Below are 26,517 nucleotides of genomic sequence, written 5' to 3' on the forward strand. Positions count from 1 at the left end.
CAAGTAATATCATGCGTTTTGAATTTTATACATTCATATAACTTAATATATACCTATTTCCAATGTAAATATCAGTATACACCGAATTTTTAGGAGACTTTAGGAAGTTACATTTTTCATATTTCAAATTAACATATTTTTGATTGTATAAGTCATATACTATCTACCTTTTATTTAGTCAATGATTTATCTATACTCAACAATCTATCGACGAACTTGTTAAGTAACTAGTTCAATTTAAATAATCGGTTATATTTTATCGTTTGACATTTGAATACATTTTCTCGTTATTTTAATTAATTTCAACGTAATTTTATTAGAAGTAGAACACAACTACACGAGTCACAAGTGTTCAATATGTAACACGTGATAATAGCGTGATACTTTGTAACCGAGAAAGAATATATATGTTCTTATTTTAATATTATATTATTATTAAATAAAAAACCTATCGAATTTTCAATATTTCTTATTGATATTGATTTTTACCCATACCATTTTTAAAATTGGTAACTATACCTGCAGTTATGATAAATAAATCTATAAAGCGCACCATGTTTAAGAGGATGTATATGTTTTCTCTCTTTGACCTTTACACGCAACAACATACCAAATTTGTATTCAGCAGGACCAATTTTGTGTTGTCAGCTTTAATGTCCCAGTGAATTAACTTATTCCCAAACTTAAAGGTTAGAATAGAGCACCTAATTGTATTGATATTTTGATTTTTAAGCGGATTACGAACATTTTAAATTTGTAATATTTTACATAGTTATAATTCACTATAAAATTCAAACATCAATAGAATCCTAATTCTACTTGGTCCCCTAGATAATATTCTTACCTTTAAATTTAATAACAAATAAATTCATTCTAATACTAAAATTAATTAAATAATACAAAATTGGTTTTACTGAATGCACATTTGCTATATTCGCTTTTTTCGTGGGTCAGAAAGAAAACAAACAGTGAACTGAACTCCTCCTATTAAGTTTCATATTATATAGAAAATAAAATATTGTGTAATTTTATAGGTACCTCTATTTCTTTTTGTAATCTTTAGTTTTATTATTCATAGCTTGTATTTAAAAAAACTTTAAAACTGTACACAATCGTCCAATCGGAAATCAGTATAAATAAATATTATTTTAATTTATAAAGTAAAAAACCTATAAATTATTCAAAAATACAATTATTTTTAAGTTTAACTTTCTATTTAATAATCTTTGGGACTACGTTTTATATTGGTATATTTTAACTATTTGGTTCATATATTATTATTAAGTAGTTTCATGTAGTTATTTAGAAACTGCAGTAAGTATCTATATTATACTATTTAAACCATTATTATCTATGGACTTTATACTATGGTAATTAATTATTAGTTAATGTAATTTTAACCTCAATATAGTTAAAATGATAAAGGATTATTAATGATAAAGGCTATTATAGGCCTATATTATAGCTTTTATTAATTATATTTTTGTTGTTGTTATTATTATCATGAAATAATAATTAAATATTTTTCAAAGAAAGTTACTTTTAATCATTAATTTCTTGATAAAGTTATTTTTTTTATAGAGAAATATTTAGATAAAATATATTATTACAGGTTAATATCCTGTTAGTAGGTATATATATTCTTAATAATTTAAATTGTATTTGTGTAAACTACTAGATATCTAGATTACAATTAACATCAATGTCGTTTCAGTTTTTGACTAAAAATTTAATACTTACTAGTTTTGTTTTAACCCCCAGTTGATAATAATAACAAATTACGTTAAAAATACAATTGACAACGAAACAATTTTAATATAAATTCATTAGGATAGGCATTTAATAAAAAAGAAAAAACACGAGGAAGTCGCCAATTGCTATACTGTGCAGAAAGTTTCGAGTATTCAACTTACATTTGAATTCGACGATGAATCGTTGCATTTGTATAACATATGTATATTGTATATTGTATATATATATATATATATATACACGTAGAGTGGTGTGAATAGGTCGCTTTAGTTTAAATTAGTCAAAATATTTTGGAAATTTAATTGTACATTGGCAAGAAGTTTTAAGTTCCCTACGATTAATAACTTTTTAATTACAACATAATTATTTGCAATATATTGCATTAATATTTGTTTTAATTGAATAATAATTTCTTTTCATTTTTACGGTGATGTATTTATTATTTTAAGATGATGGTATATTTTAGTATTTATACTTATCAATCAAGTTTCTGCGAATATTGATAGATTTTATATTAAACCATGTATAGTATGGTTATACAAGTACAACTGTTAAACCGGTCACCTGCAAAATTCTGATTTTCTTATGAGTTTTTGCAAAAATGTGTCGTTAAGTACTTTTTTGAATCGTTTTGTATAAAAAGAAAATTGAATTTAAATTGTTGAACAATCTCAGTTGTTCAACACTATTATAATATTTCTGTATTGAATTAATTTATACTATAATTTTGTATATTATACTATATAATGATCATATTTTGTTTCAAGTCTCCTCCAAATTTCATTTTTTAGGGCATTTTATAATTTTAAATTCTGAGCGGAGCGATGAATGTATTGATTTTACAATTATGTGTGTTTTTTGTCTCTGTATAGTGCATAAAGCCGACGAGTAGTCCAAATGATGCTTAGATTTTAAACTTCAGTATTATTTCTGGTGGGAAATTGAATCTAGTTGGTCCTTTTGAAAAGTCAAAATTAAAAATTAACAGTAGTTTTTAACAGCGTCGTGTTAAAATAAAAATGAAGCAAATACGGGAATTTTTATTCAAAACCAGTTTTTGACAACATTTATTTTGTTGTTTTGGTGTAACTAAAAATAAAATAACCGTAAAACTTACATGACTTTAAGTCATTGACTTACTTACATATACAATGTCATTTTCAATTGTAATTTTTTGGACAAAAATTAATTCAACTTCTGTATTACTCATGTAGTAATGTCTTATAGTAAAAAAATAATTAAATTACTTTAATAGCAATGATATCATTAAATATACTAATAGTGAAATAAGCTGACAGACCGTTTTCGTTCAGAACAGTTTTTCGAATACCTATATGCGGCTATACAATGATTATATATAATTGAATTCAAATTTAACAAATCCATTAAAGTGGCCCCTTTTATAGATACCTACTATATCTCGTACACGGTATATAGACATCAGAGTGGTATCCATTTGCCCACCTTTTTAAGATTATTTAATGATTTTGAGAGCATTTCATACGAAATTTTAAATTTAAAAATTGTATTCCCAGATTTTAACTGAATTTTATATAATATATTCTACTATATCAACGCAAACATTTAAAATTGATCTAATTTGTATTGCAATTCCATGCAACTAATAAAATCGATACGGACCTACAGACATTATTATATGTAAGAACTGTACCTATACTTATATAGAACTTAAACTTTTATGATCACTACTAATTGAACACAAATTAACAAAATTCAGGATCATGAAATCAAAATATCACCAAATCATCATAATAAATAATTAAAATAGGGTATTTCTCTTTATACTATTTACCTATGTAGGTATACCTAATATTTTGTCGTAATTTAAGGTTTTTTGTTTATTTTATTTGTAACTTTTAGGGTATCAAATTCACATACCTAATTATAACTTATGAATTACTATATAATTAACAAATTGGAATATTTATTTATAAATAATATTTTGTAAATACAATTTAATCGCGTTTTGGAGATAGGCTTAATAACTTTTATACATAGATTATTTAAACCAAAAAAGTAAAATCGTCAATCATGTATAATACTATGATATATGGCATATAATATTTATATATTTGAGGGTGCCGTGATTGTGAGAAAGATTCGTTTTTCGATCTCACTTATTGTATTATAATAATATGTAACGTCATATATTATGTTCAAGACAATAAATATTGTGCCCATACTGTGTAATATGAAGGATAACGAGAAAAAGGAGTGTGTGGCGAGCGATAATTTCATCTTTTATGTTACACACATACACACACAAATACTATGTTCATAGTGTTCATACATAATTCATGAGGCGGTTTGACGCCGAGCCAAACGAATGTATACGAAGCCGTTGTTCGGGACGCACACGCCTACTTATAGACGCTCGCATATTTACGCGGACACTCGTCGCATACTTACGCACTCGGTCGACATACACTCTGTACATGATACGTGCATATTATACACGATGATAGGAGGACACTAACGGGTCCACTATTACCACCACCGCAACAGCGTCGATGGCGACGGATACCGTCGACCGCCAGGCACCACCGTTTGACCTACAACAACGCTCGTAATAACGTAACCAAGAACTTTCTTTCCACTCCCGTGTGAATGTAGAACGTGACGTCACACGGTCGTACCGCCGCCGCCGCCGACGACGGTCTCCGCGTATCCCGCTCGCCTTCTGTCGTAGCCGCAACCGTTTACTGGCCGCCCCGCCCCGCCCCGCCAGTGCACCGTACACGCACCCGGGCACGGCCGGTAGGGTCAATGAACTCGATCTCCACGCGCGGTCGCTATCATCAATGTATAATAATAATAATAATAATAATAATAATAATAACATCGCGTAAGATATTAGATTATTATTATTATTTTAATATCGTGTTTAAAATAATATATTACTAACGTTGTCACTGTCTCTAACGCGTCGTATTGAAATATACATGCACGTACGAAGCAACATGTTAACCGCGCGTGTGATTGAAAAAAAAACCATAATTATATCGTGAGTTCGAGCGTTCTTCTATCGTAACGGCGGCTCAGAACACCGCTCACATACCACGATATCGCGTAATATCATATTATTATCATTTGTAGCATCCGTCACGATTCGTCCGGTGAAAGCCGAGGAGTATTGAATGAATTACACATTAATAGTTAATACCCGTTTGTGTTTCTTTTAAATTTTATAATTTATCTTCTCTCACTCCCTCTTCTTCTTGCCGGGCCGGCATTTTCTCTTCAAAAATCTCCGTAATCGTTTTAAACCGGCGCGGTCACAACGGGTTTGCGTATAATATTTTATTTTATTATTATTACGGTGTACGCCACGTAATCGAACATAATATAATATTAAAGTACCGCTACGCGAACGTATACGAAAATATCCTATCCCGTCCGTCCATTGCAACGCGCGTGCAAGTCGTGCAGTTCGGCTGCTGAGAGTTGATAACACAGAGTTTATTGACCCGGAAATTCGTTCGTGATGCGACCATCGTCCTCATCACGACCGTGTCAATGTCGTCGGCGTTGGTGCATCATGTCGTGTCAACGAGTGGTGCCGGTGGACTTGAAATGTCATGTCGTACATACACCTACACTGACGAAAAACCGACGAGCTTTAGAGCTTCAATACAGCTCGTTTTTTAAGTTCAAAATGTGTGGATTGGCGGGGTGCGGCCATCGATGATTTTGTGGATAGTTTTTCTATGAATTTTTAAAAGACACTACTCCACTTTTGGAGCTTAACTCAAATTCATAAGCGATCACTATTTATTCTGCTCGCCGAACGGACACATCCCAACGTTATATATACCTACATAATATGACATATTCATACCTATACCAAGTGAGCTGTCTATACTCAAAACCATCATAAAGTAATCTGGCATTAAGGGCAAATTAATTGTGGGGCCCTTGAATCATCTGCACAAGACATAATAAATAAATATTCAGAGATTTGCAAAATGTTGCCAAATTTAAATAACTAAGTTTCTTTAGAAATTCTCGAAAATATTTGGATATTTTTATTATTCAATAATCTTCGCACTCCGATAATAATAAATGCCAATCATGTATTATAATTTAAGATAACTTAAACCGAAGTAAAACGAATATAATTACATTAACAGAAATTAAACAATTGCACAAAGAAAAAGATTTTAGCAATGATAGGTCCTAATAGTTAACGCCAAGTAATTCTAATAATAAGTATCATTATCTGACTAACACACAAGTGTGACAGTAATTTTTTAGGGAGCCCCTAATAATTGTCCTAAAATAGGGCCCTGAGCAAAATGGTTCCTCCCACCTCTCCACCTCTGGACGACCTTGTCTATATATTTTGTGCCGATGGTGTTGTGACTTGAATGCTTGAGTGGTTTCTGTTCAGTGACTACTGTAGGTAAACAGATTTCAAAATGTAACTTCTAAGCCCTAAGGCCAAAAACTTGGGAAAAAATCATGCTTCAACAGTCATATAAACACTCTACGAATTACAGTAAAATTAATTATATATTTTAAACTGTTCTTTGTAATGTTTTGTTATTCGAACTTTTTTTTTTTTACTACACAAAACTAAAAAAAACTATCATATGTTTTGTCTTCTTTTGTCTAGTCAAAGTTACCAGTTACTTTGTCAAAACTTATTTTTCAGCTGTTATTAAAATAGAAACATTTAGGTAGGTGAGACTGGGACACATCATTAGAAAACATACATTTTACAACATCATTGATTTAGAATATCTTCACCAATTTAATATTCGGTATTCATTCACTATTTACTATCATAAATCCTTATTTTAGGGATAATAAACTATAAAGTCTATACAGAGTTAAAGCTGTAAGGTAAATTATTTATAATTTATAGTTTTATGTTTATATTACCTTGATCAGTTTGATACATTTTAGAAACAGTAATGTTATAACGTAATCCTCATTACTTATCCAATAAATGATAAAATACCAACATTTTATGGATATTTTCCTTTAAAGTTATCGGAATAATGTTAAACGATATCTGTTTAGCTTAAATATAAATTAGAATACATCAAACACTGTATGCGTGATTATTAATTTATTTATTAGTTAATTAGTAAGTAGTAACTTACCTAGTGCCTATCAAATATCAATGCTTCAAGAGCTTGAAAAATAAATAAATATTACATATATTATAATTTATAATTCTCTTTAAAACCATCGAAGGTACTATTTTTATTTTTACATAGGCTGTAGGCATATTTATTTTTCATCAACCATCGAGTATCCGCTTTTTAATTTTCCAAAAAAGTGAATTGTTAATAATATTATCGATCGAGTATTGTGTGTCAATAAAATGTTGACCATAATAATTAATAATTATTATTTTTGAACTCATACAGTTGTGAACCAAGAGAGATTAATCACTACTATTAATTAAATCATGATAAATATCTAACTATATTAATTATATAATAATTATTTCAATTATAAATGAAATAACGAAATTATTTTTGGCTTATAAATTTTAAATATAACATTTTTTATTATCAACACTAAAGGAGTACACGACACACGCATACTCAACATAATTTATTATTTTCACTCACAAAAACAATATTAAAATAGATTTGTCTCAGATTTTTGATTAAATTCTGGAAAGTATACATGCCATTAATAGTCATTTTTATTACAATACGAATTTAATATTTATTATATTTCGTGATTTATTTAAAACGTACTAACTTTTTTACACATTATGTAGACATTTATTGTGTTTGTTTACGATAAGATTATTAGTAATATACGATCCATTATTATAGAATATTTCGGTCACAATGTAAAGTGTAAATAATAAAAAATATTCAATAATCTTTTATATCCACCAATTTATCATATAAACTATTACTAAAATTCAGAACAATTTTCTTTTACACGTCCAAGTTATCTCATAGTACTATCTGTTTTTCTCATTAGTCATTAGTAATTTCAATTATTTGATAAAGTGCAGTTAGGTACCATGTTTTTGCGAAACGATAAATGAGTAAACTGTAATCTTTGTAGTCTGTAGATTATTTAAACATAACGCCGATGTCTTAGAAATAAATATAAGGTTCTTACAACTAAATTTTATGATTTTGAAGTTCATTTTAAGCATCTTAGTTAACTATAACTTCCAACTTAAAAGTTTACTAATAACTTCTAACTTTTAAATAACAGAGTTGAAATGTTGGGGTGCTTATTTAAAAAAATAGAATATCGTTTAAAAAAAAAATTACAGTGTTTACGAGGAATATCGTTAAGGCATGGTTTTATTAAAGATGTGTAGTATAAACATTTTTTAAATCGTGCATTAAAACAACCGGTTGTACAACTTTCTAAAATGCTCTGACAAAATATTCGATGAAGTCTTTTGGATGTTATTTTTTTTGTTAATTCGGAACGTTTTCTCTATTATGACAAAAGAGCAATGCTGGGTGATAATAATAACTATATACTGTGAAAACGAAGTTCTTAAAAATAATAATAATAATAGAGACCTTATACCGGTTTCGACCTCGTCCAGAATATCACAGCAGGTGAATACAAAAACGTGCTTGTGTAGAGAACGGACGCACAAAATAAAAGAAAAAAAACAATGGGTTTGGGATTCTCTCACGAACGTGAGAGGGTTTGTTTATTATGTTCCACTTCTGGTCGTAGAGGGAAAAAGTGACCTTGACATTGTTCAGCATCCCTGTTATTCATGAAACACATGGGAATCATTGGTAGTTGGTTTTTTTTTACTACTATTCACTCACCGAGGGTGGTCTCTACGGTCCTTCACCCACCTCACCCAATCCCTCTCATAGTAATTGTTGCACCCGCCGCCTATAAACAACCGAATTATATATTTTACATGTGTATTTAGAAACCGGATAATAATTCGGACACGAATTTTAAAGACTGAGTTTCCATATGAAAATATTATGTCATCGTACTCAGTGAATGTTACGGTTAGTCACTATATTTAGTTTTGTAAATTCATAATATTTCTTCAACGAATCATATCGGATTTAATCCAATATTGTAAATAATATGATAAGAGTGCAAGAGTCGTATTATTTTACAACGTGGCGACCGCCGACCGTCGCATTTCCGCGAATGCTTCAGCGCACCAAGTCGCAACAATGAACACATGAAATCGAACACCGCGTGAAAAACTCGAAAACAAAATGCACACACATCCATAGGTCGTGAGAATCTGTCGCGAATTGTAGAGTTATCGTCATCGCAATCATTCGGACACCTCGGAAATAACAATAACAACAATGCATTTATGGTCACAATTAAAATATTAAAACAGTACACAGGGCCACAGGGGTTATACACATACAATATTATATGGACAGCGGCCGACGACGTTGAATATTGGACCAACAATATTTCAGTGCGACTTTGCGTTATTATAGTTGCAGTGCCATAATATTATTATACTGTTATGTATATCGCGAAATGCAATTCGTATATATTCTAACGTCGGGGGCGTTATAACAGAGTAATCAGCAGTTATTGATACTTGACGATATCGTTTACACGGGTATCGGACGTTCGTGTGAATGTATTCGATATTGTGTATTTTTTCTGCTCATTATTCACCGTTGCTCCTCTGCGTCGGCGCGCTCATGTCGCCGAACAACGAGCGGTTCGGTTTTTATCTCGCGTGACGTATTCTCCATCCCAGCCACCCGCCGTCAACCCATCCACCGACACACCGTAGCCGACGACCGTAACAACACGCAGAGCTGCCGTGTCCTCGCCGCCTTCCCAGCCCGCGTCCCGACAACACCCGTACGCCGTGGGCGTCGTCGACGACGTCTGACCCGATTGACGAATAAGCGGAAGAGTAGGGTCGGCATGCGCGGTGTGTTTTTCATGATGGTGTGCGCGCGCGCGCGGGGTTTTCGGATCAATGATAAAAATAAAATACGACGATTACGGAGGTGACTGCCGGCGCATGCGCGTCCTGGAGGGTCGCTCTCACGTACGAGTTCTGGTAGATACGTCACGCGCGCGTCGAGCTCCAGAGAAGCCGGTTGTTCATTGGCCGCGCCGCGGAAACCCCGCTCTCCCCACACCAACACACACCAAAGGTTGGCAGCGCTGCGACAACACACGCACACGCGGATCGTTGTGCCCGCGCGCGCACGGACACCTACACCACCTCCTCCTCCATTATCATCATCATCACCCCCACCCCGCTGATTCCATCCTGTGACCGGTCACACCCCCCTCAGCTCTCGCCTTCACCGCGGCGACGTCACTCCACTACGACTACGGCTGTTCATCGCGCTTGCTGTGTGGCGCGGTTACGACGTTACGTTCAGTTTCCGTGTGTACGTGCCCGTGTACGCGGCTGTGTTGTCCGTGTCCGTGTTCTCGTGCTTACGGATTATTATTATTATTAGTTTTGTTTTTTCGTGTTTTTTTTTTACAATTAAATTTGATCATATGGATTTTAATCGAGTGACGTTTATTGAAAGCAAATACAACAACGACTCAACGATTACATCGAGTATTCAGTACTGGTAAATAATACCTGTCGAATACTACTAGACCACGCGCACACATCGTCTGAAAAATCCGTAACCATGCAGATGGGTAAGCGACAACACTGTTACCTGTGTGACTTGCCCCGCATGCCGTGGGCAATGTTGCACGATTTCACCGAACCCGTGTGTCGCGGATGCGTCAACTACGAAGGAGCTGACCGCATTGAGTTGGTCATCGAAACGGCCAGGCAAATGAAACGGGCACATGGATTCCAGGAATCAGCGCGGTCCACGTCCGTGGGCGGTGGGTCCAACGCCGTCAACGCGCATCACCCGAAAAACTCGCATCGACACGAGAATGGTACTCTGGAAGTGGTCGGATTGCCGCCGCAAGCACACCAGTTGGCCGCTCGACAAACACAACAACCTCCGCCGCCTCCTCCGCCAGCCGCGGCCACATCGCATTACGCGGCACTGCACCATCAGCGGTCCACACTCATGGAATATCCCGGTAGGCCGGGTGGCGGTCACGTTGTCGACCACGAGGTGGCCATGAGTCGGACATCGGTGCGTTTATCGCAGAGCCAGCAGCAACAACAACAACAACAGCAACAGCAACAGCAGCAACAACAGCAGCAGCAACAACAGCAGCAGCAACACATGGCGCATCACATTCCGAGCCGGGCTCAAGCCGGCAGCCAGGGCCTGAAACGCGGTCTGAGCACGCAAGCCGATGACGACGATCACCACTCGGAAAGCAACAAGCGCATGATGGAAGAACAGCAGCAGCGACCGCCTCTACAGAGAGGCGAATCGCTGCCGGCCGTCAGTCTCGCCGTGCCGTTCGTCGAGCGGTCGTTCAAAGCTGAACCTAAACACCCGATTAGGACTACATCATTCGACACGTCCACGTTCAAGACATCCAGTAAGTGTCATATTAAGTATTTAACTAATCTTCCGGCGTTAGGTAGCATGGTGATTGCTATGTCAATGACCACTGTGTTTCACATCCCGAAATTATAATTATTGTATTCATACTTTTTCGAAAAAAAATATTACCTTCCTTACCTACGTAGGTGTTTATTGGGCATAATACTACTATCATTGAAGGATTATTATTCATAATCACGGACGTTCCTCTGTGACGTAGTAATTTTGAAAAGCCGGCGAGCGGTTATATTTAGCGTTGAGCGGTCGCGCGCAATGGTTGGGGGCGTGAGCGTATCGAGATCGTCGATAATACATTCGCCGACGGCCAACAACAATACGTCGACTGACGAATGGGCCGTGACGTCATGGGATCTAGTTCCCCGACCTGGTTCAACCGGCAGGCCACTATATCAATTCATATTTTGAGACGTGATTTACCGTGCAGTCAATCGTCAAAATTCGACTCATTCTATGGTACTATGACCTTGGTATTTGGACTCGAGAAAGTACGAATTCCTAATTTATTTATTTTTGTGTTTCTGGAGGGTGGGTGAGCGGTTGGTCGACCGTTTATAGATTTGGCAACGTTACTCATATACAACGAGTCTAGTGACGTAACGCGTACACATGCACACTCACGTAATACGTTCCATTGCGCTTGCGTGCATTTTCTACGACAATCGCTCATCGGATGATCCGATCGTCCTGTTCCTCTCCCCCGTCATTGTGTTGATTGATTGTTGATAGCGTACCAGGTGGGTTGTTGTGGTGGCGTGTGGAAACAACGGGTGCTGTTCGGTGGTGCATTTTCGTGTAATTTGACTAGAATGCGGATATTTTGCTCCCGTGCATTCTTGAGCAAATTACTGATCGGGGGTGTGGTAACTGTTGTCGTCCAATGACCTATTAAATACGAAATAACACGTGGTCAATAAAAGGGATTCTAAACGAGTTTTTATCGGATACGAGTGGAAAGATAAAATACATAATATATCATAACATTTCCAGACAGCTCTGCGCCTTGGGTTTTTTCTTCTTTCATTCTTCTTACTAACACTTTGTTTCTACTACGACTTAAATGCACTGCCTGTTCGGGCAACATCTTACTACACGTTCTTATCTTTCGGACTTGCAGGCCAGTTTTTGTTTGTCTGTTTTTGTTTGTTTTTTTATTTTTACTGATCGTCCCTTGTGTGCGCCAGGTGGATATGCGTCGGCCGCCGTGGCACAACAATGCATGACCAACGGCAACGGACCGGCGGCTGGATCACCGCTGGCCGCCGGCCGGACGACCGGGTCGCCGACGGACGGACCGCCGTCCATGCAGACGATCGGTGCCGGCGTCGGCGGGCAGCCGGGCGCGCAAAACCAACAGAACGGGCCAACGAACCCGATGGCGGCGCTGATGAGCGTCGCCGATAACCTGCCACCTGGTTCTCCACAGAGCGCCCGCGGCAGCCCGCCCGGGTCAATCGGTCCTACCGCCCAAGCGCCCGGTGGTCCCAGGTCCGCATCCCGAGGATCTCAACATTCGCCAAACTCCACCGGTATGTATTTTTACACGCCAAATCCATCCATCCATTTGTGACGAAGGGGTAGGGGTGGTTTAAATGTATCTAAAGTTCGATGGAACACACGTTTATTGTACTCCGCAGAACTTTTAAGTTTTTGGCTGTCTCGACACTCACCCCCTCCAACCACTACAATTACCGCTGAACCGCTCCTCTCTATGAATACTAACGCACCAGTCATTTTTAATATTGCTGCTTTCTTTAAAAACAAACCGACGATTTATTCATTTCTTTAGCAGTTCATTTTTAATATCAACGAGTTCTATATTTCATTATATTATCTCGTCAGTCTGTAATTTTTTATTTTGTTGTTGTGCTGATAAAACATGCGCTCTGTTAAGTGGGCTCTGACATATAGGGGCGACCAGGTCAGATAAGGCCGCGTGTACATCTCTCTTCATGTGCACTTTAAATGCTCGTCTTATCAACTTGTGCATGTGACACTTTGTTAGATTACTCGTATTTATAGATCGATAGCTTTCCGTCGAATTTATTATCACGCGCGCATAGTTCAAGTACTTACACGGCCGGTTGAAAATAGTACCATAATATTATCTTATCTCGCTACGTTCGACGCAGCCAGGACAACATTGCTAGGAAATTCTTTAAATCCAATTAAATTGTATCTGTTCAGCTACGTAGTAATGGTACCACGGTGAAAATATGTTCAGATTGTTGGTTTTGTTACAATTCGTATCTGGTCGCGCATTTAATAGTCGAAAGTTTAGGTTGAAAATCACTGGTTTTCAAAAATTCCTTCATTACATATTTTATATTTTCGCACGTGCATTTTTAATTAGTGGCAATAAATATTGATTACACAACGGAATTGAATTATCGCGTATTCATTGCATAATAGCTTAAAATATAACTTGTAAATTGGTCAAAAATGATTATCTCAGCGTGTTACGGGATAAAAACCATAACGTTGAAAAATGCGTGCTATGAGCTTATTTTTTCAAAGCCGCGTCCACGACCTGTATACGAATTCCACAACAGCACCGTTAATAATAATATTGTACCTTTTTAATATTGCAAAAACATTTTTTTTGACACATTGCCAACCAGACGAATGTGCGTTAAACGCAATAAACTTATTTTCTAATCTCGTTTATAACCGCTGCCGTGAAACTCTTTTCTCGTATACAACTACTTACCTTACACAAGTTTTTGCTTGAAGTAAATTTGTAATTTATTGATTTATCACACTTTTCTCGAGGCTTAAAAATCAAAACAAAACAGTTTTTTGTTTTTAAAACAATAATTTTAAATATTGTCTGTCCCGTCTATGATGAGAAATTATTTTGTTTTATTTTTACTGTCTTACCATGTGTTGTGGACCTTGGTATCATAACTTGCCGCCGTGGGAATAGGGACCGCAGGCCTCATTCTAAGCGAGCTACAATTTCAAAGTAGGAAGTCCCTGTGGAATAATTTAAATAGTCTGTAAAAGGAATTTGAAACTTGAAGTAATAACTCTATAGATAATAAAAAAGTTTGTTTGTGTAGTGGTCAGTCAACACATTTTTATTGACATTTAAACCAATTCAAATGTATAAAAAAATATTTGGCAATTTAAATTCACGAATAATCATATCATGTGTGGTGTGGTGGGGATTTTAATAATTTTAATATTATTTTTGGCATAGGTAGTTCCCTAATTTCTGTTAAAATATTATTAAATAAAAATCATATTTTACTACCCCCCTCTGATATTTTTTTCCTGTCTTCCGTTTTCCCTCTACCCCTCCGTACACTAGTTTTTGTTGCTTGAAGTAGATTTGTTGATTTGCCGTCCTTTTTTTTTCTTTAACAAGTCGCGTTTTGTAGGCGGTTCGTCCAGCGGACGTAGATCATCCGGAAGCCGTCACGTCAGCTCCACAACTGTAACGTCGAGTGAGGCCAATGGCGGCAACGCTCCTGGTGCCGGTGTGCCCGGCGTCAATGGTCCCGGCGTCAACGGCCCAGGTGGCGTCGGCGGTCCAGCCGCCAACGGCACCGGTGGAGGAAACGCGTTGAACGCGTCGGTTCCGGTCGGCGGCGGTTCTGACGGCGTCGTACCAGGAACCCCTATGGACGCCACCACGCCGACGTTGCCGCAAGTGCCACCCTCCGTACCGCTGACGAATGCGTCGGCGGCGGCCGCCGCTGCTGCTGCAGCCGCCAACACGGCTACACTCAAGTGTACGCTGTGTCAAGAGCGGTTGGAAGACACACACTTTGTCCAGTGCCCGTCTGTTCCCCATCATAAGTTCTGCTTCCCTTGCTCGAGGGACAGCATCAAACGACAGGGGGCCGGCTCCGAGGTAAGTCGATGACCCTAAAGTCTAATTTTTTGGTTTTGGTTATTGTTTTTGTTTTTGTTTTATAACTTGCGTGCTTTTTTCGCAGGTGTATTGTCCGAGTGGCGAGAAATGCCCACTGGCTAATTCAAACGTGCCCTGGGCTTTCATGCAAGGCGAGATAGCCACCATACTGGGTGAAGAATTCAAAGTGAAAAAAGAACGAGACTCATAATTATATTATTATTATTATTATTATTTTTATTTTTATTTTTATTATCATTATGTCATATTATATACTGTAAACGTGTTTCACATAATCATATTATGTTATATGAAAGTTCACCACCTACGGATCCTATCAGATTATCAGACTTCTAGGCCTGGAAGGATCGAGGCCTCCGGTGTAAAATATGCATTTATTTATTAAGCCCACTGTATATTACATTATGTATAAAATAATTTTATTACGTTACGTGAAAATGCCAATAGCTATTATAACGGTATTGTACGTTCCCGTAGGGGCAGTCCTTTATTTTTACTTTTTAGGCGAAATTTAGTATAATTTTAGCCTTGTTATGTTCTTGTTTCCCGCCGTTTTTCTTCGAAATCTCGTCGGCTAGTTTGTCGTTGACGGGACGTAGAAGGAAGACGAAAGGAAGCAATCTTTGGCGTCAAGACTGAGTCAAGTCGTGTTTGTATTTTACATTTTTTAAGTAAAACAATTATTAAGAAAAACGGTCCTAAGACTGCTAGTCAAAGCAAGTATATGTATAATATATATAAATCTTAAGTGCACAAAATGTATATTACTGTTTTTTAGCTCTAATATGTACTCTATAATTAATATTTAGGCCGGTAGTGTTGAAACTACTTTGACATTTTTGTTTTCGAACGGAGATTATTTGTAAAGGAACTCACAATCTCGCTTGTTTGCATCTCGTGCGTGTGTATATTTTGTTAAAAATATCGTACTAGATTTTGTGGTTTCTCCCCCACCCGCCGCCTCTTCCCTAATGTGTTTTAATAAGAAAAATGATAATAATAAAAAATACAAATCGGTAATCATCGGATACGTTTAATATTTTATTACCAACACTATGCATTATAAGTAGGTACATATTATGTATACCTGATGTTGTATGTTCATTACTTTTTTTTGTCGTTTTATCCAAAGCGCTCGTCATCTAGCGTGTTCGATACTTACAATTTAATATCTATGTGGTACGTAAGCATTTAATGGGAAAAAAATTATGTGCCGTTTAGTATCGTTGCAGCATTACCCGAAAGTTGTTATTCTCGGTCGAATTCGTTAAATAAAACTCGCCCACGTGGCGGCCGATTGGACTGCGTCCAAATGTTTCGTCCGCGTTAAATACTCCGTACTCCCGTACTCACTATTTTGAATTGTATACACTGCTGCGCTTTTGCCGTTATAATAATTGTTTATGAGCGAATTTTCTGTAATAATCGACACGATTTTACGCGCAAAAACGCTTGATTAATCAATATCCGGTCGAATTCGCTGTCGCTCAACAAGGTCGTCATCTCGGATGACGAGAATCGAGTAGTGCTGTTTCCTCCCCCATCGCGTCGGGCACATGTCCTCATGGGGCCCTTCTAATTTATCTATTATGTACACGCGACATTCCGTAATAGTTTATTATGAATGAAAATGTAAACGCCAACATTTACGAGTGATGGTGCGATACTACGCAGGGGGCGGTCGGGGTTTGTTTCGTTCGCGTGCGTAAAAACTGACGGCGTGTGTATAGTCATCACATCGTCCACTTTCGAGTGACGTCATCACAGGGCTAAACCTCGTCGTGCTTCACGGCAAGACCTTCTCGTGTGTTATAAATTATAGGACCTAAATTTATATTGTGTATAAGTACACGCCTCCAACGCCGCCGGGTACACGCGAGACAGGCATTTTAGTCTCTCGCTTGCCGAGGAGGGGTTGGTACGTTATAGTATTGATCGGCGGTGGCGGCATCGCGATAATATATATATTGTGTAAGCGCACCGTAAAGGGTCGAATCGCTGCCGGGCTGTTGCTGTTTTTAAGCGTATACGACATTAAAACCAACGCTCACCCTTCCCGGACATACTTAGTGTATCGATCGATAAAGCCGTGGCGGGTGTGTTAAAGGTATATAATATGATATATACCTATTTAGCTGTTGTATACGTCATATGGTGCTCCGGGCGGCTTGTAATGATTATTAGTTGTTATTGGTCGTACCGAAAAATGGTTTTTATACGATTTCCAGACGTATACACGATACACTACTTGCCCCCCGGTACCTATAATATGTAAGTTCACCGGTAGCTGAAGTGTATATGACACGCTTTAGTTGGTGGGAGTTGGACCTGATTTCACAATAAGTGTGTGATTTTTAATTTCCTTAGGAAAATTATGTTTAATACCTACTAGAGTTGGGTAGCAATAATATTAAATAATACTGTTTACGATCAGATAAATGTGAGATATCTAGCACATATTGTAATATTTTATTATTGTGTACAACAACAATAAATAATAATAAATAACAATAAAAATGGTACTTCGAGGGTTCCATCGTTCAATTACCTAATTGCCAGCTATGAATTATTGTGATATGGTATCAGCCGATAAGTTAAATTAAGACAACAATATTCTATAATAAATTGTATTGAGAACGGCCCAGGGTACAATTTCAATATTTTAATTTTTACGTACCTACGATAATAATATTAAATATCACACCGTCGTAAGTGATCGTTACATAAACATTATCGATTATTGTAAATGGTCGTCGTCATGTGCACGCCGCAGTGCCATACACTTTCGGCGAGTCGTGTCGCAACACTGCGCACGTGTACACTGAGTATATACAGGACGAGCGTCGCGGCGGCCTTTTCCCGCGCGATCCGTCCTGTATAATTTATGGTATTACCATGCGCGATCGGGATTTGTCGTTCCATGACCACGGTATAGTCATACAGCTGGTGTACAACGATAATAATAAATTTAATATTTAAATATTTATAGGTTGTTTACGATGAGCAATGACCTTAATCCGTTCCATGATTGCATTGTACAACGTGCCTAGCTGTTTTTAATATTTGTTTATGAACTTTTTTTCCTCTCGAATTTCATCACTGAAAATGACTTACGCAAATACTTTTAGAATATAAAATTCGTCGAGGAAACGCAACGCCAGACAAATTGAAATTGTCAAGCGCCTATACTCGTACACCTACCCTATAACCCATACGTAGGTACGTATAATGCGCGCGCGCATGTGTGCTAAGTGTTTATGTGTATATAATTATGATTGATATTATAAGAACATGAATATTGTACGCGGCACATTTCGATGATGATTTGATAAGGTCTTATTTAATTTTTTTTTCGTCGACCTCGTTTTTTACATATTTTAAATATCATCGCTATGTAGCATGTCTTATGTACATGGTATTATTGTTTGTTACGTGTATTCACATGAGTTGATTTTAACGCAGAGGTTTTCGTCGTGATGAAATATTTCAATTTCGTGTTGTTTGATTTTGTTTTCGTTTTCTACGACAACATTTTGTATACATTACTAAGAATAAAAACGTCTTAGACGAAATGTTTTCGTTTTGGTTACCTACTTAAAAATTGACTAACTCAGTTCACAATTTCTAACATTTTAATTTAATCTTGAGATAAATATGTTGTTCTCGTAGTTGTCACATTCTCCTCTTATACTCAGAGGCACGTGTTTCATAACTGCGATTATAGTTAACCTTATCTTATCTTATCTGTAGTCATGGTCATAAAGTCATAACTATGACGAATTTTACCGGAGTCGATCGTAAAATATGATATTCTATTATAATGCTATTCTATAAGTGTCGCGCGTGGGTCGTGTATACAGTATAGACGTATAGTAATATTATCGACTATCGTCTATCGCTTTGTTGGATACATGTATAATGTACATGTATATACTATAATAAAATACGTTTACTCAATAGTATCTCCTATCTACATATCTGATATATTGTCAATACTCTTGTATTTTTTTTTCTTTATTCGTAGACGTGACGAAGTCATGTCACTTGTCAGCTATATGATATTATATTGTAATGTACTTATACCTAAAGTAAATTTAAAAACGATTGAACTATCAACTATTTAAAATATACGTTTTTTAATCTTTATGTGCTGGCGTGTTACAGTATAGGAATATAATATATAACAATGGAGTGTTAGTTTTTTATGATAATTTGTTGGCGTCGCCATTCGTTAGATTTGCTCTCACTAATATCACTAACGAGTGATCGAAAATGGTTGGGGTAGATCGACAGCTTTTATTTTTTATATTTTGAGAGCTCCTCAAGCCGCTAATAATTCGTTATGCATTGGTACCTTATTTTTGACAAAATACTTTTTTATCCTGTATAGCGTATAGGCAAGTATTTATATTTTACATTAATTTTGGAATTTTTATTTTGTACAGGAATTGATTTTAACAAGATATTCAAATTAAATTTGATTAATGATTAATCAAATCAGCTTAGTAATATTGTGATACTACATAAAGTGGCAGTACCCCTTCTCCCTCCCCATGTTCGACGTCAAACATTTAATTTAATATTACATATGAGTATTCATTGAGCAGTAGGTATAGACACCTACTTCATATTAAGAATACATTATGTAGGAGTATCTAATAGATAAAATAAATAATAATCCTCCGTGCGCCCGTCTTCCGTTAACTGAGACTGGATCCGGCCCCTGACAACAAGCTATATAGATACAATTTTAAAAAATAAAAATGAATATACCAGGTACATTTGATTACTTAAAATAAAATTTAGGTTGAGTTAAATAGTTTTAAGGCTCTTTAATTTTTTTTAGTCTATAGTTCATACTTTTCGTGTTTCCATTTCGAGCATTGGCTTAAATGACATTTAAAGACTGAGTCACGTCCGTCGCGCTGAGTATTATGGGTATATAACTCTTGCAGTAGGTACGTAGGTGCCTATACGGCTATACGTATACTTAATATTATATTAATAATTTTGTCGCGGACAATCGTATAAAAGCGAGAGTGATTCGTAATTGTCTATAGATTATAGTATGACGACAATACGACATTGTACGAAATAGTATATAGTGTCCTGCAGGCGATATTGCGTGTTTCAGCATTTTATCGATTTTACGTCATGGGCTCACGAGGAAATTGCTCTCATTATAAATTGTTGGGCAGACCATATCTATATACATATATACATACGATATAGTATACAAATGTATACCTGCTGTCTATAATATAGCCACTCGTGGTAGTAGCTGATATAAAATCGTAATCGGCTGTGAGTACTGGGACAGCGCAAGAAAATCGATGACAGTGAAATAATTATTCGCGAATGATAACGGACGATTTGTGCAACGAGGCCCGATAGTATTTTCTATGATTTGTTTAGGTGTATAGAGACGTATAGAGTACTGACCGTTCCTTCCGAGATTTTTGGCTTGAAACTCTGATAAACCGATTTACTCTATAATAATAATTAAATCTAGTGCTATATGTTTCTCTGCCATAACTATTGTGACTCCATCTTGCAGTCTTCAGGTACCTCGGGTTTTGGTGAATCTTCAAATGTGCTCTAGATACTTCTTATACCTATAACATAGAATGTATATTTAATATTTATGTGTATAGTATAGGTATACTAACTATACTAGTAATAGTCTAGTATGTACTGTGGGTTATAGTGGCTCCTGTATAGTGTATGTCTATAAAGTGGAACGTATTATATTTTATGTATAATATACAAAATATAGTCACCCCGGAAAACTGTAAAAAAGTCGCGAGTTTAAGTATAGACTAAACATAATTCCAGAGCTTTATTGCTTGCCCGAAATAAGCTAAAGCTATATGGTATCTTCGTGGTAAACGCATTTCGGTAACGGCGTAACGCGCACTCGTAAAATTCAAACGAAAACGTGTGAACGTCCACCTACCAATGTGAGGCGATACCGGCCGCTGTTTTCTAGACTGCATCGCCGGAATAACTACGTATTACGTATATCGGAAAAACACTTATCGTTAATATTATTATTATTGTCCGATATTACAGCTTTGACGTCACGCGAAATCTCTCGTCGCAGTTTTCCGCGGTCAACGTGTTTACGCTTTTTAACCTCTAGCAGGCTTAACCTGCCCCTAAACTCGTTAATAAAGTAAGTCAATTATAAATTATACTTAAATGTTTATTTGAATGTTAGGATAGATAAATATCATGATGAGTTTTATAGAGACGAACTAAACCTTCTGGGACTCTGGGAGGAGGAGGTTTTTTAAAAAAAACATCCTCGGTGGACCTATAAGTCTCCACGTCTCCCCTAAAATATCTACAATAGCAACCATCCATTAGTTCTATACCACTGTGTACTGTACATATTAGTTAAACACAGTTTTATTTCATAACGTGCAAGCCGCGTTAACCCTTCGATTTTTCTCGTAGCGACGATTGTGCGCTTGCGTCGCACCGGCGTTCGAGGATGAGACAAAACCGTCGTCTGGCTGTTTGTGGGGTTACGTCACTGCCACATTTTTGGCTTCCAGCCCCGAGATTCCGTTTATAAACTTGTGTGTATGTGTGCGCATGCTTTAGTATATTTATGTACGCACGAAAAGTCTTTCGCCCCCCCCCCTCTAGAAATTCTTGGCTCGACCGGGATCCTTTGGACGGAAATAGACGCGTCTTTAATTATAGAGAGATAGACGGGAAGTCAACCTCAGTCTGGTTTGATATTGTAAGTTTTCTGGGGCGTTGTATATCGCGTCGAAAACGTACCACCCAGTCTAACAGTATCGGCTCAATAATACAACAATACAATATGTACGCATAGACGCATCATATAGCCAAAGCATAGAACATTTTTAATATAAGACATTTGATCATGACAATTGATCGATGGCAAATATACAAAATATCAGTATCATCCCACATTGGAAGTAATTATTTATTATATTTAAATGTTCTTAAAACAAAAAACTGAAAGTAAAATAAAACTGTTATATATATATAATAGTTTAATGCTGAAATCTATGAATTAATAATAATAAAAAAAAAAAATAGTGACATGAATGAGAATAAAATATGGTTTGTTATTTTATGACTGTACTTTTTTAAAAGGGAAAGCTGATTTTTTTTGGGCCACAATTTTTCGTATAATTCATACTCTACCAATTATAATTCATCAATAATAGTGTGTAACCTATATATGTTTATCATGTGCGTTGTGCGTTTGCACTATGCGACCGCTATCGTATATACCGCATGCGTTCATAATTGTTATACATCACAAACAAAAAACACGTGTGTATGATATACGTGTTCCACTCGTGTCATATGCGAAACCACGCGCCTCGATACTCTCTACAGTGTTTATACTTTTATAGGTGTCTCTAACGTGAACAAAAGACAAAACAATAAACTTGAATTAAACCACACGCGTGAGTGTGAACCATAATTTGATAAAGCCGTATAGGTGTAATACTAAAATCCAACGATTGTGTGGTTTTTTTAAAAATATTTTTCTAAGGTATAAATTATATGATATTGATTCCGAATACGCCTTTGGTAGTCCTCCAAAAGTCAGTGATAACTGATAATTAACAAGTGGGAATACGCTGAGCTCTTGTCTCGCAGCGACGAGGGCGCTCGGCGGCCGCCCCTGAAGTCTTACAAGATCAATACGACGGCGTGAGGTCTGTGTTGGCGAACAGAAAAAGGTCGTCATCCTGGGCACACGGTATATATATATTAATATATATTATGATGTTATATCGCCCGGGCCGACGCGCGATGGGGTGGCTTTTATCGATTTCCAAACGTCGTGTTCTAGGGCGCATCGATATAATTAACTCGCATCCATCAACTTCCTCTTATAGATTAAATATTTATAGGTATCTTAATATTATAATATGTGCACCCCATATTTCACAACCGGTATGTATACTGGTATACACGTCATGAACACGCGGCCTGGATGAAACAAAACTCTACGCAATATACTTGGTCTTTTGAGTTCTGGCATTCAAATGTAAAAAGGTTTCGACTGTCTGCGGTACTATATACCTACGGGTGATGGTGAGTTAGTTTCTACAATAACAGGACATTTTGTCATTTATTTAGACGAAAATCAAATAACTTAAAAAAATTATATTTATGATATTTTAAACATCACATTGTAAGGCATTTATGAAATAACGAAACGATATATTGTGAACGAATTTCGATATGGTACCCCTGAAATTAAGTAAAATTAGTATCTATGTATATTATCGAGTTTATTTGATATATTTCGATGCACTAAAATTGCATACTCAATGCGCCTTGTTATAAAATTCGTTCGTTTAAAATCATTAGCAAATTATCTTATATAAAATATTAATATCTGATTTCAAACTTACGTGTTTACACAGGGTTGTTCCCACGAAATGTTGAGTGGCATATTGTCTATATAAATACGGTTGATAATACATTTATTGTCAATATATCTTAAAGCCATGGCAGGGACGATATTATACCGGGGGAGTGACGTCACTGTTATTTATTATATTCAATTTCGTATGAAAAATAAAAACGCGGGCTTCGTAGTTCGTATTTCATAATATAATATTTTATTGATCGGCTGAACGTATGGAGGAGGCCTTTTGGTTGGAGGTCAAGCTCCCGGACGTTGCATTACGACGAGTTCATTGGTCTCGAACTCTCGAGTGTATGCATGTGTGTGTGTTTTGTGCGAAGCTCCAAAATGCGTAAATAATCTTAATATGTATACGTCATACGACCTTCGCGGGACGACCGCGAGAATAATATAATATATAATAGTTTCTATTGTTTAACACGGTTGTACAGTTACACACTTACACGCACACATATATTATACGCGCACTGTAATATTTTCCATCGCGTTATTGTAATTTTATACACGGAAACGAGTTATGATAATAATAACTCGTAATAGGTATTTGTACATCGTGAATTATCTCCGGGTGGTTGACAATTTTCACTCTACGCTCGGCCATTGATAATATAATAATAATACACCGTCATCGCCGCGCAAGCATACAAATAATTTATGTATAACAGTATTTTAGAGAACTAGGCGCTTGCATCCCGATATCCTAAAATCTTTTACTCGCGTAACCTTTATCAACGTATTTATTTTGATAAAAATATATTTAAAAAAACTCGTCTTAGTAACTAGTGTAGGTTTTATAACGTATTATAATGACTATGTCATACGCGCGCATCAATACGTCAGCTAGTTTTAAAAATACACACTAGCATTAAATCCTCTAAATATTTTTTATTATACATAGTTAAAAGGCATTTGAATATATTATGACTTGATAAGATATAATCGTGTTCGCCAAAATATTAAATGTAATTTTTATCCGATCTGTAAATATGGCGCAGATAGCATTAAATTTGAAAATTATCGCTATTAATGTATTTATAACTTAATAATTAGCTAGTATTCCTTATAATCTTGCAAAATTATTATTGTATATTGTGAACACACTTAATTATCATCATTAACAATTTTGTGTTAATTTAATATTCTTTGTTTTGTTTTTTTCAGCGACACTAATCAAAACAAAAACATACCAGATGCAATATCTGAAGTTACTACAGTGCCCGACCCCCACGATGCATTTTCAAAACTTAAAGTATATACTGTAAGTAACACAACACACTTACGCAACATATAATATTTAATGGGAACTAAGTACTTCTAATTCGAAATATAATGCAAGTATTGTAGACTGTAAAGAAGTTTTTTAAGAGGACACTACACTGACAGTTGACTGCAGTTCGTGGTGGATATATTGAACGATATTATATAATAAATAAAAAATATTACATCAAACATTAAAGAGTGGGGTGTTCTTTATTACCTATTGGATTACCATTAGTTATCAAAGTGTGAAAACCATACAATTTTACAATATTTTACTGTATTTTTGAAATAGAAGTTGCTTTCATTCATTCAAAATTCAACCGATTTCAAAATTGTCTTTTCTCGTTTATACAATTAAATAACTACAAAATTACCCTTTTCAAATTTTTAAAAAATTGAAATAGATTTTAAGCATGGTAAAAGGGAGGCTATTAATTATGTATATATTACATTTAAAATAATTAACATCTATATGTCAATCTCAGTATTATATTTCGAATTAGAGCTGCTGACTTTCTAATTAATTAACATCCTACTGTATAAGTAGGCAATATATGTAATACTATAGTCTATAAAGTATAAATTATAATTAGACGAAATCGATTACACATATTTGATATGTACAGAAACAATTGTGTTATTTGAGACAAAATTAATAACACTGTTTTTTAAAAATTTTAAATTTGTTAACACATTTTTTAGGGATACCAATTTGATACGAATAATGTAGTCAGTATGAATAATGAAATGATCAAGAACGACTTTGTGAATGCGTCTACATTGATAAATAAAGCAAAAAAGAAGGCCAAAGAAACTGATTTGTATTTAAAAAAGCTACATGAAAAAATATTGCCAAGGTGTCAGTCTGCAGATATCACAAGTGACATAGTTAAAAGGTTGTTTTTTTTAATTGAATGCAAGTATAATGTATACTTATGCTCGATTCTCATTAGATATTAATAAGGTGGGTGCACAATAAGCCGCTAACGCGAATTTGGTGTACATCGAATACAAGTATGGACGGTAGGCCGAACAAACGACTTTGTTTTATTCGTTCGCGTTCAGAGCGGTTCGAGAAGGTGGGCTGTGGCGTTAACAATAAATACAATTTGGGATGGGTCGAAATTCAATTTTGTAACAAACCCTTCATTAATACCCTCTAACTGATATAAGGGCATATGGCAAAAAGTGGCAATTTTAACAAATATAAATAGTATACAGGACGGCTATTTATATTTTATAAAATATAAAATATATATAGTCGTTTAGGTATAATAGTATTGATATAAAACTTCTTGAACTTTCCACTTTTCAAGAACTGTCTTTTTTGAAGTTCGGGCTGTTCGATTAGTTCGAGAACCCATCCCTAAATAAAATACATGCTTTTCAGTGTGGATGACATTCGTGATTCATCCCGTAACAACGATTCGATATAACTTTTATTCGATTATAAGACTATAATATTATGGCAAATAGGAAAAAAAATGCTGTGCATATAATTAGCATTCATTCATTACAAAAATAACAATTTTATTAATTACAAATTTCAAATTGCAATTCATTATAAATATACCTAATCAATTAATTATTATTTATATATAGAGATATTTATGCAGATATTCCATCAAAAATCACACGGCGATTTCAACCTGACCTTAAAGAAAAATTAGTAAGATTAAAAACTTAATCATTAATATAAATTTAATTTATTTAAATAT

The 26,517-nt window shown here is 35.6% G+C and overlaps 2 protein-coding genes across 6 annotated transcripts in view; both read left to right on the top strand.

Annotated features, from left to right (window-relative positions):
• The window catches only part of LOC111032239 (putative uncharacterized protein DDB_G0286901), a 76,043-nt gene that overhangs the window by 44,857 nt on the left and 4,669 nt on the right, over positions 1-26,517 (top strand). For 2 of the 4 annotated variants that reach the window (XM_022312508.1, XM_022312509.1), the window contains exons 4-6: positions 24,701-24,797; positions 25,502-25,695; positions 26,402-26,468. In XM_022312508.1, coding sequence (XP_022168200.1) covers positions 24,701-24,797; positions 25,502-25,695; positions 26,402-26,468 — 358 coding nt within the window. Of the gene's footprint in view, positions 1-17,963; positions 18,328-22,987; positions 23,200-24,700; positions 24,798-25,501; positions 25,696-26,401; positions 26,469-26,517 lie in introns of those variants that run through there. The other 2 variants (XM_022312511.1, XM_022312510.1) reach the window with 2 other exon arrangements.
• Positions 9,787-16,136, top strand: LOC111032240 (interferon regulatory factor 2-binding protein-like A). 2 transcript variants are annotated; one of them, XM_022312512.1, is made up of 4 exons: positions 9,787-11,205; positions 12,413-12,757; positions 14,612-15,087; positions 15,173-16,136. In XM_022312512.1, the coding sequence occupies exons 1-4, from the start codon at positions 10,380-10,382 to the stop codon at positions 15,296-15,298; spliced, it is 1,773 nt and encodes a 590-aa protein (XP_022168204.1). In that variant the 5' UTR covers positions 9,787-10,379; the 3' UTR covers positions 15,299-16,136. The 2 variants fall into 2 exon arrangements, with proteins under 2 accessions (XP_022168204.1, XP_022168205.1); XM_022312513.1 differs by lacking the exon at positions 12,413-12,757 and having other exon boundaries at positions 9,802-11,205.

Source organism: Myzus persicae, unplaced genomic scaffold (genome assembly GCF_001856785.1).
Source record: "Myzus persicae strain clone G006 unplaced genomic scaffold, MPER_G0061.0, whole genome shotgun sequence".
Lineage (NCBI taxonomy): Eukaryota > Metazoa > Arthropoda > Insecta > Hemiptera > Aphididae > Myzus > Myzus persicae.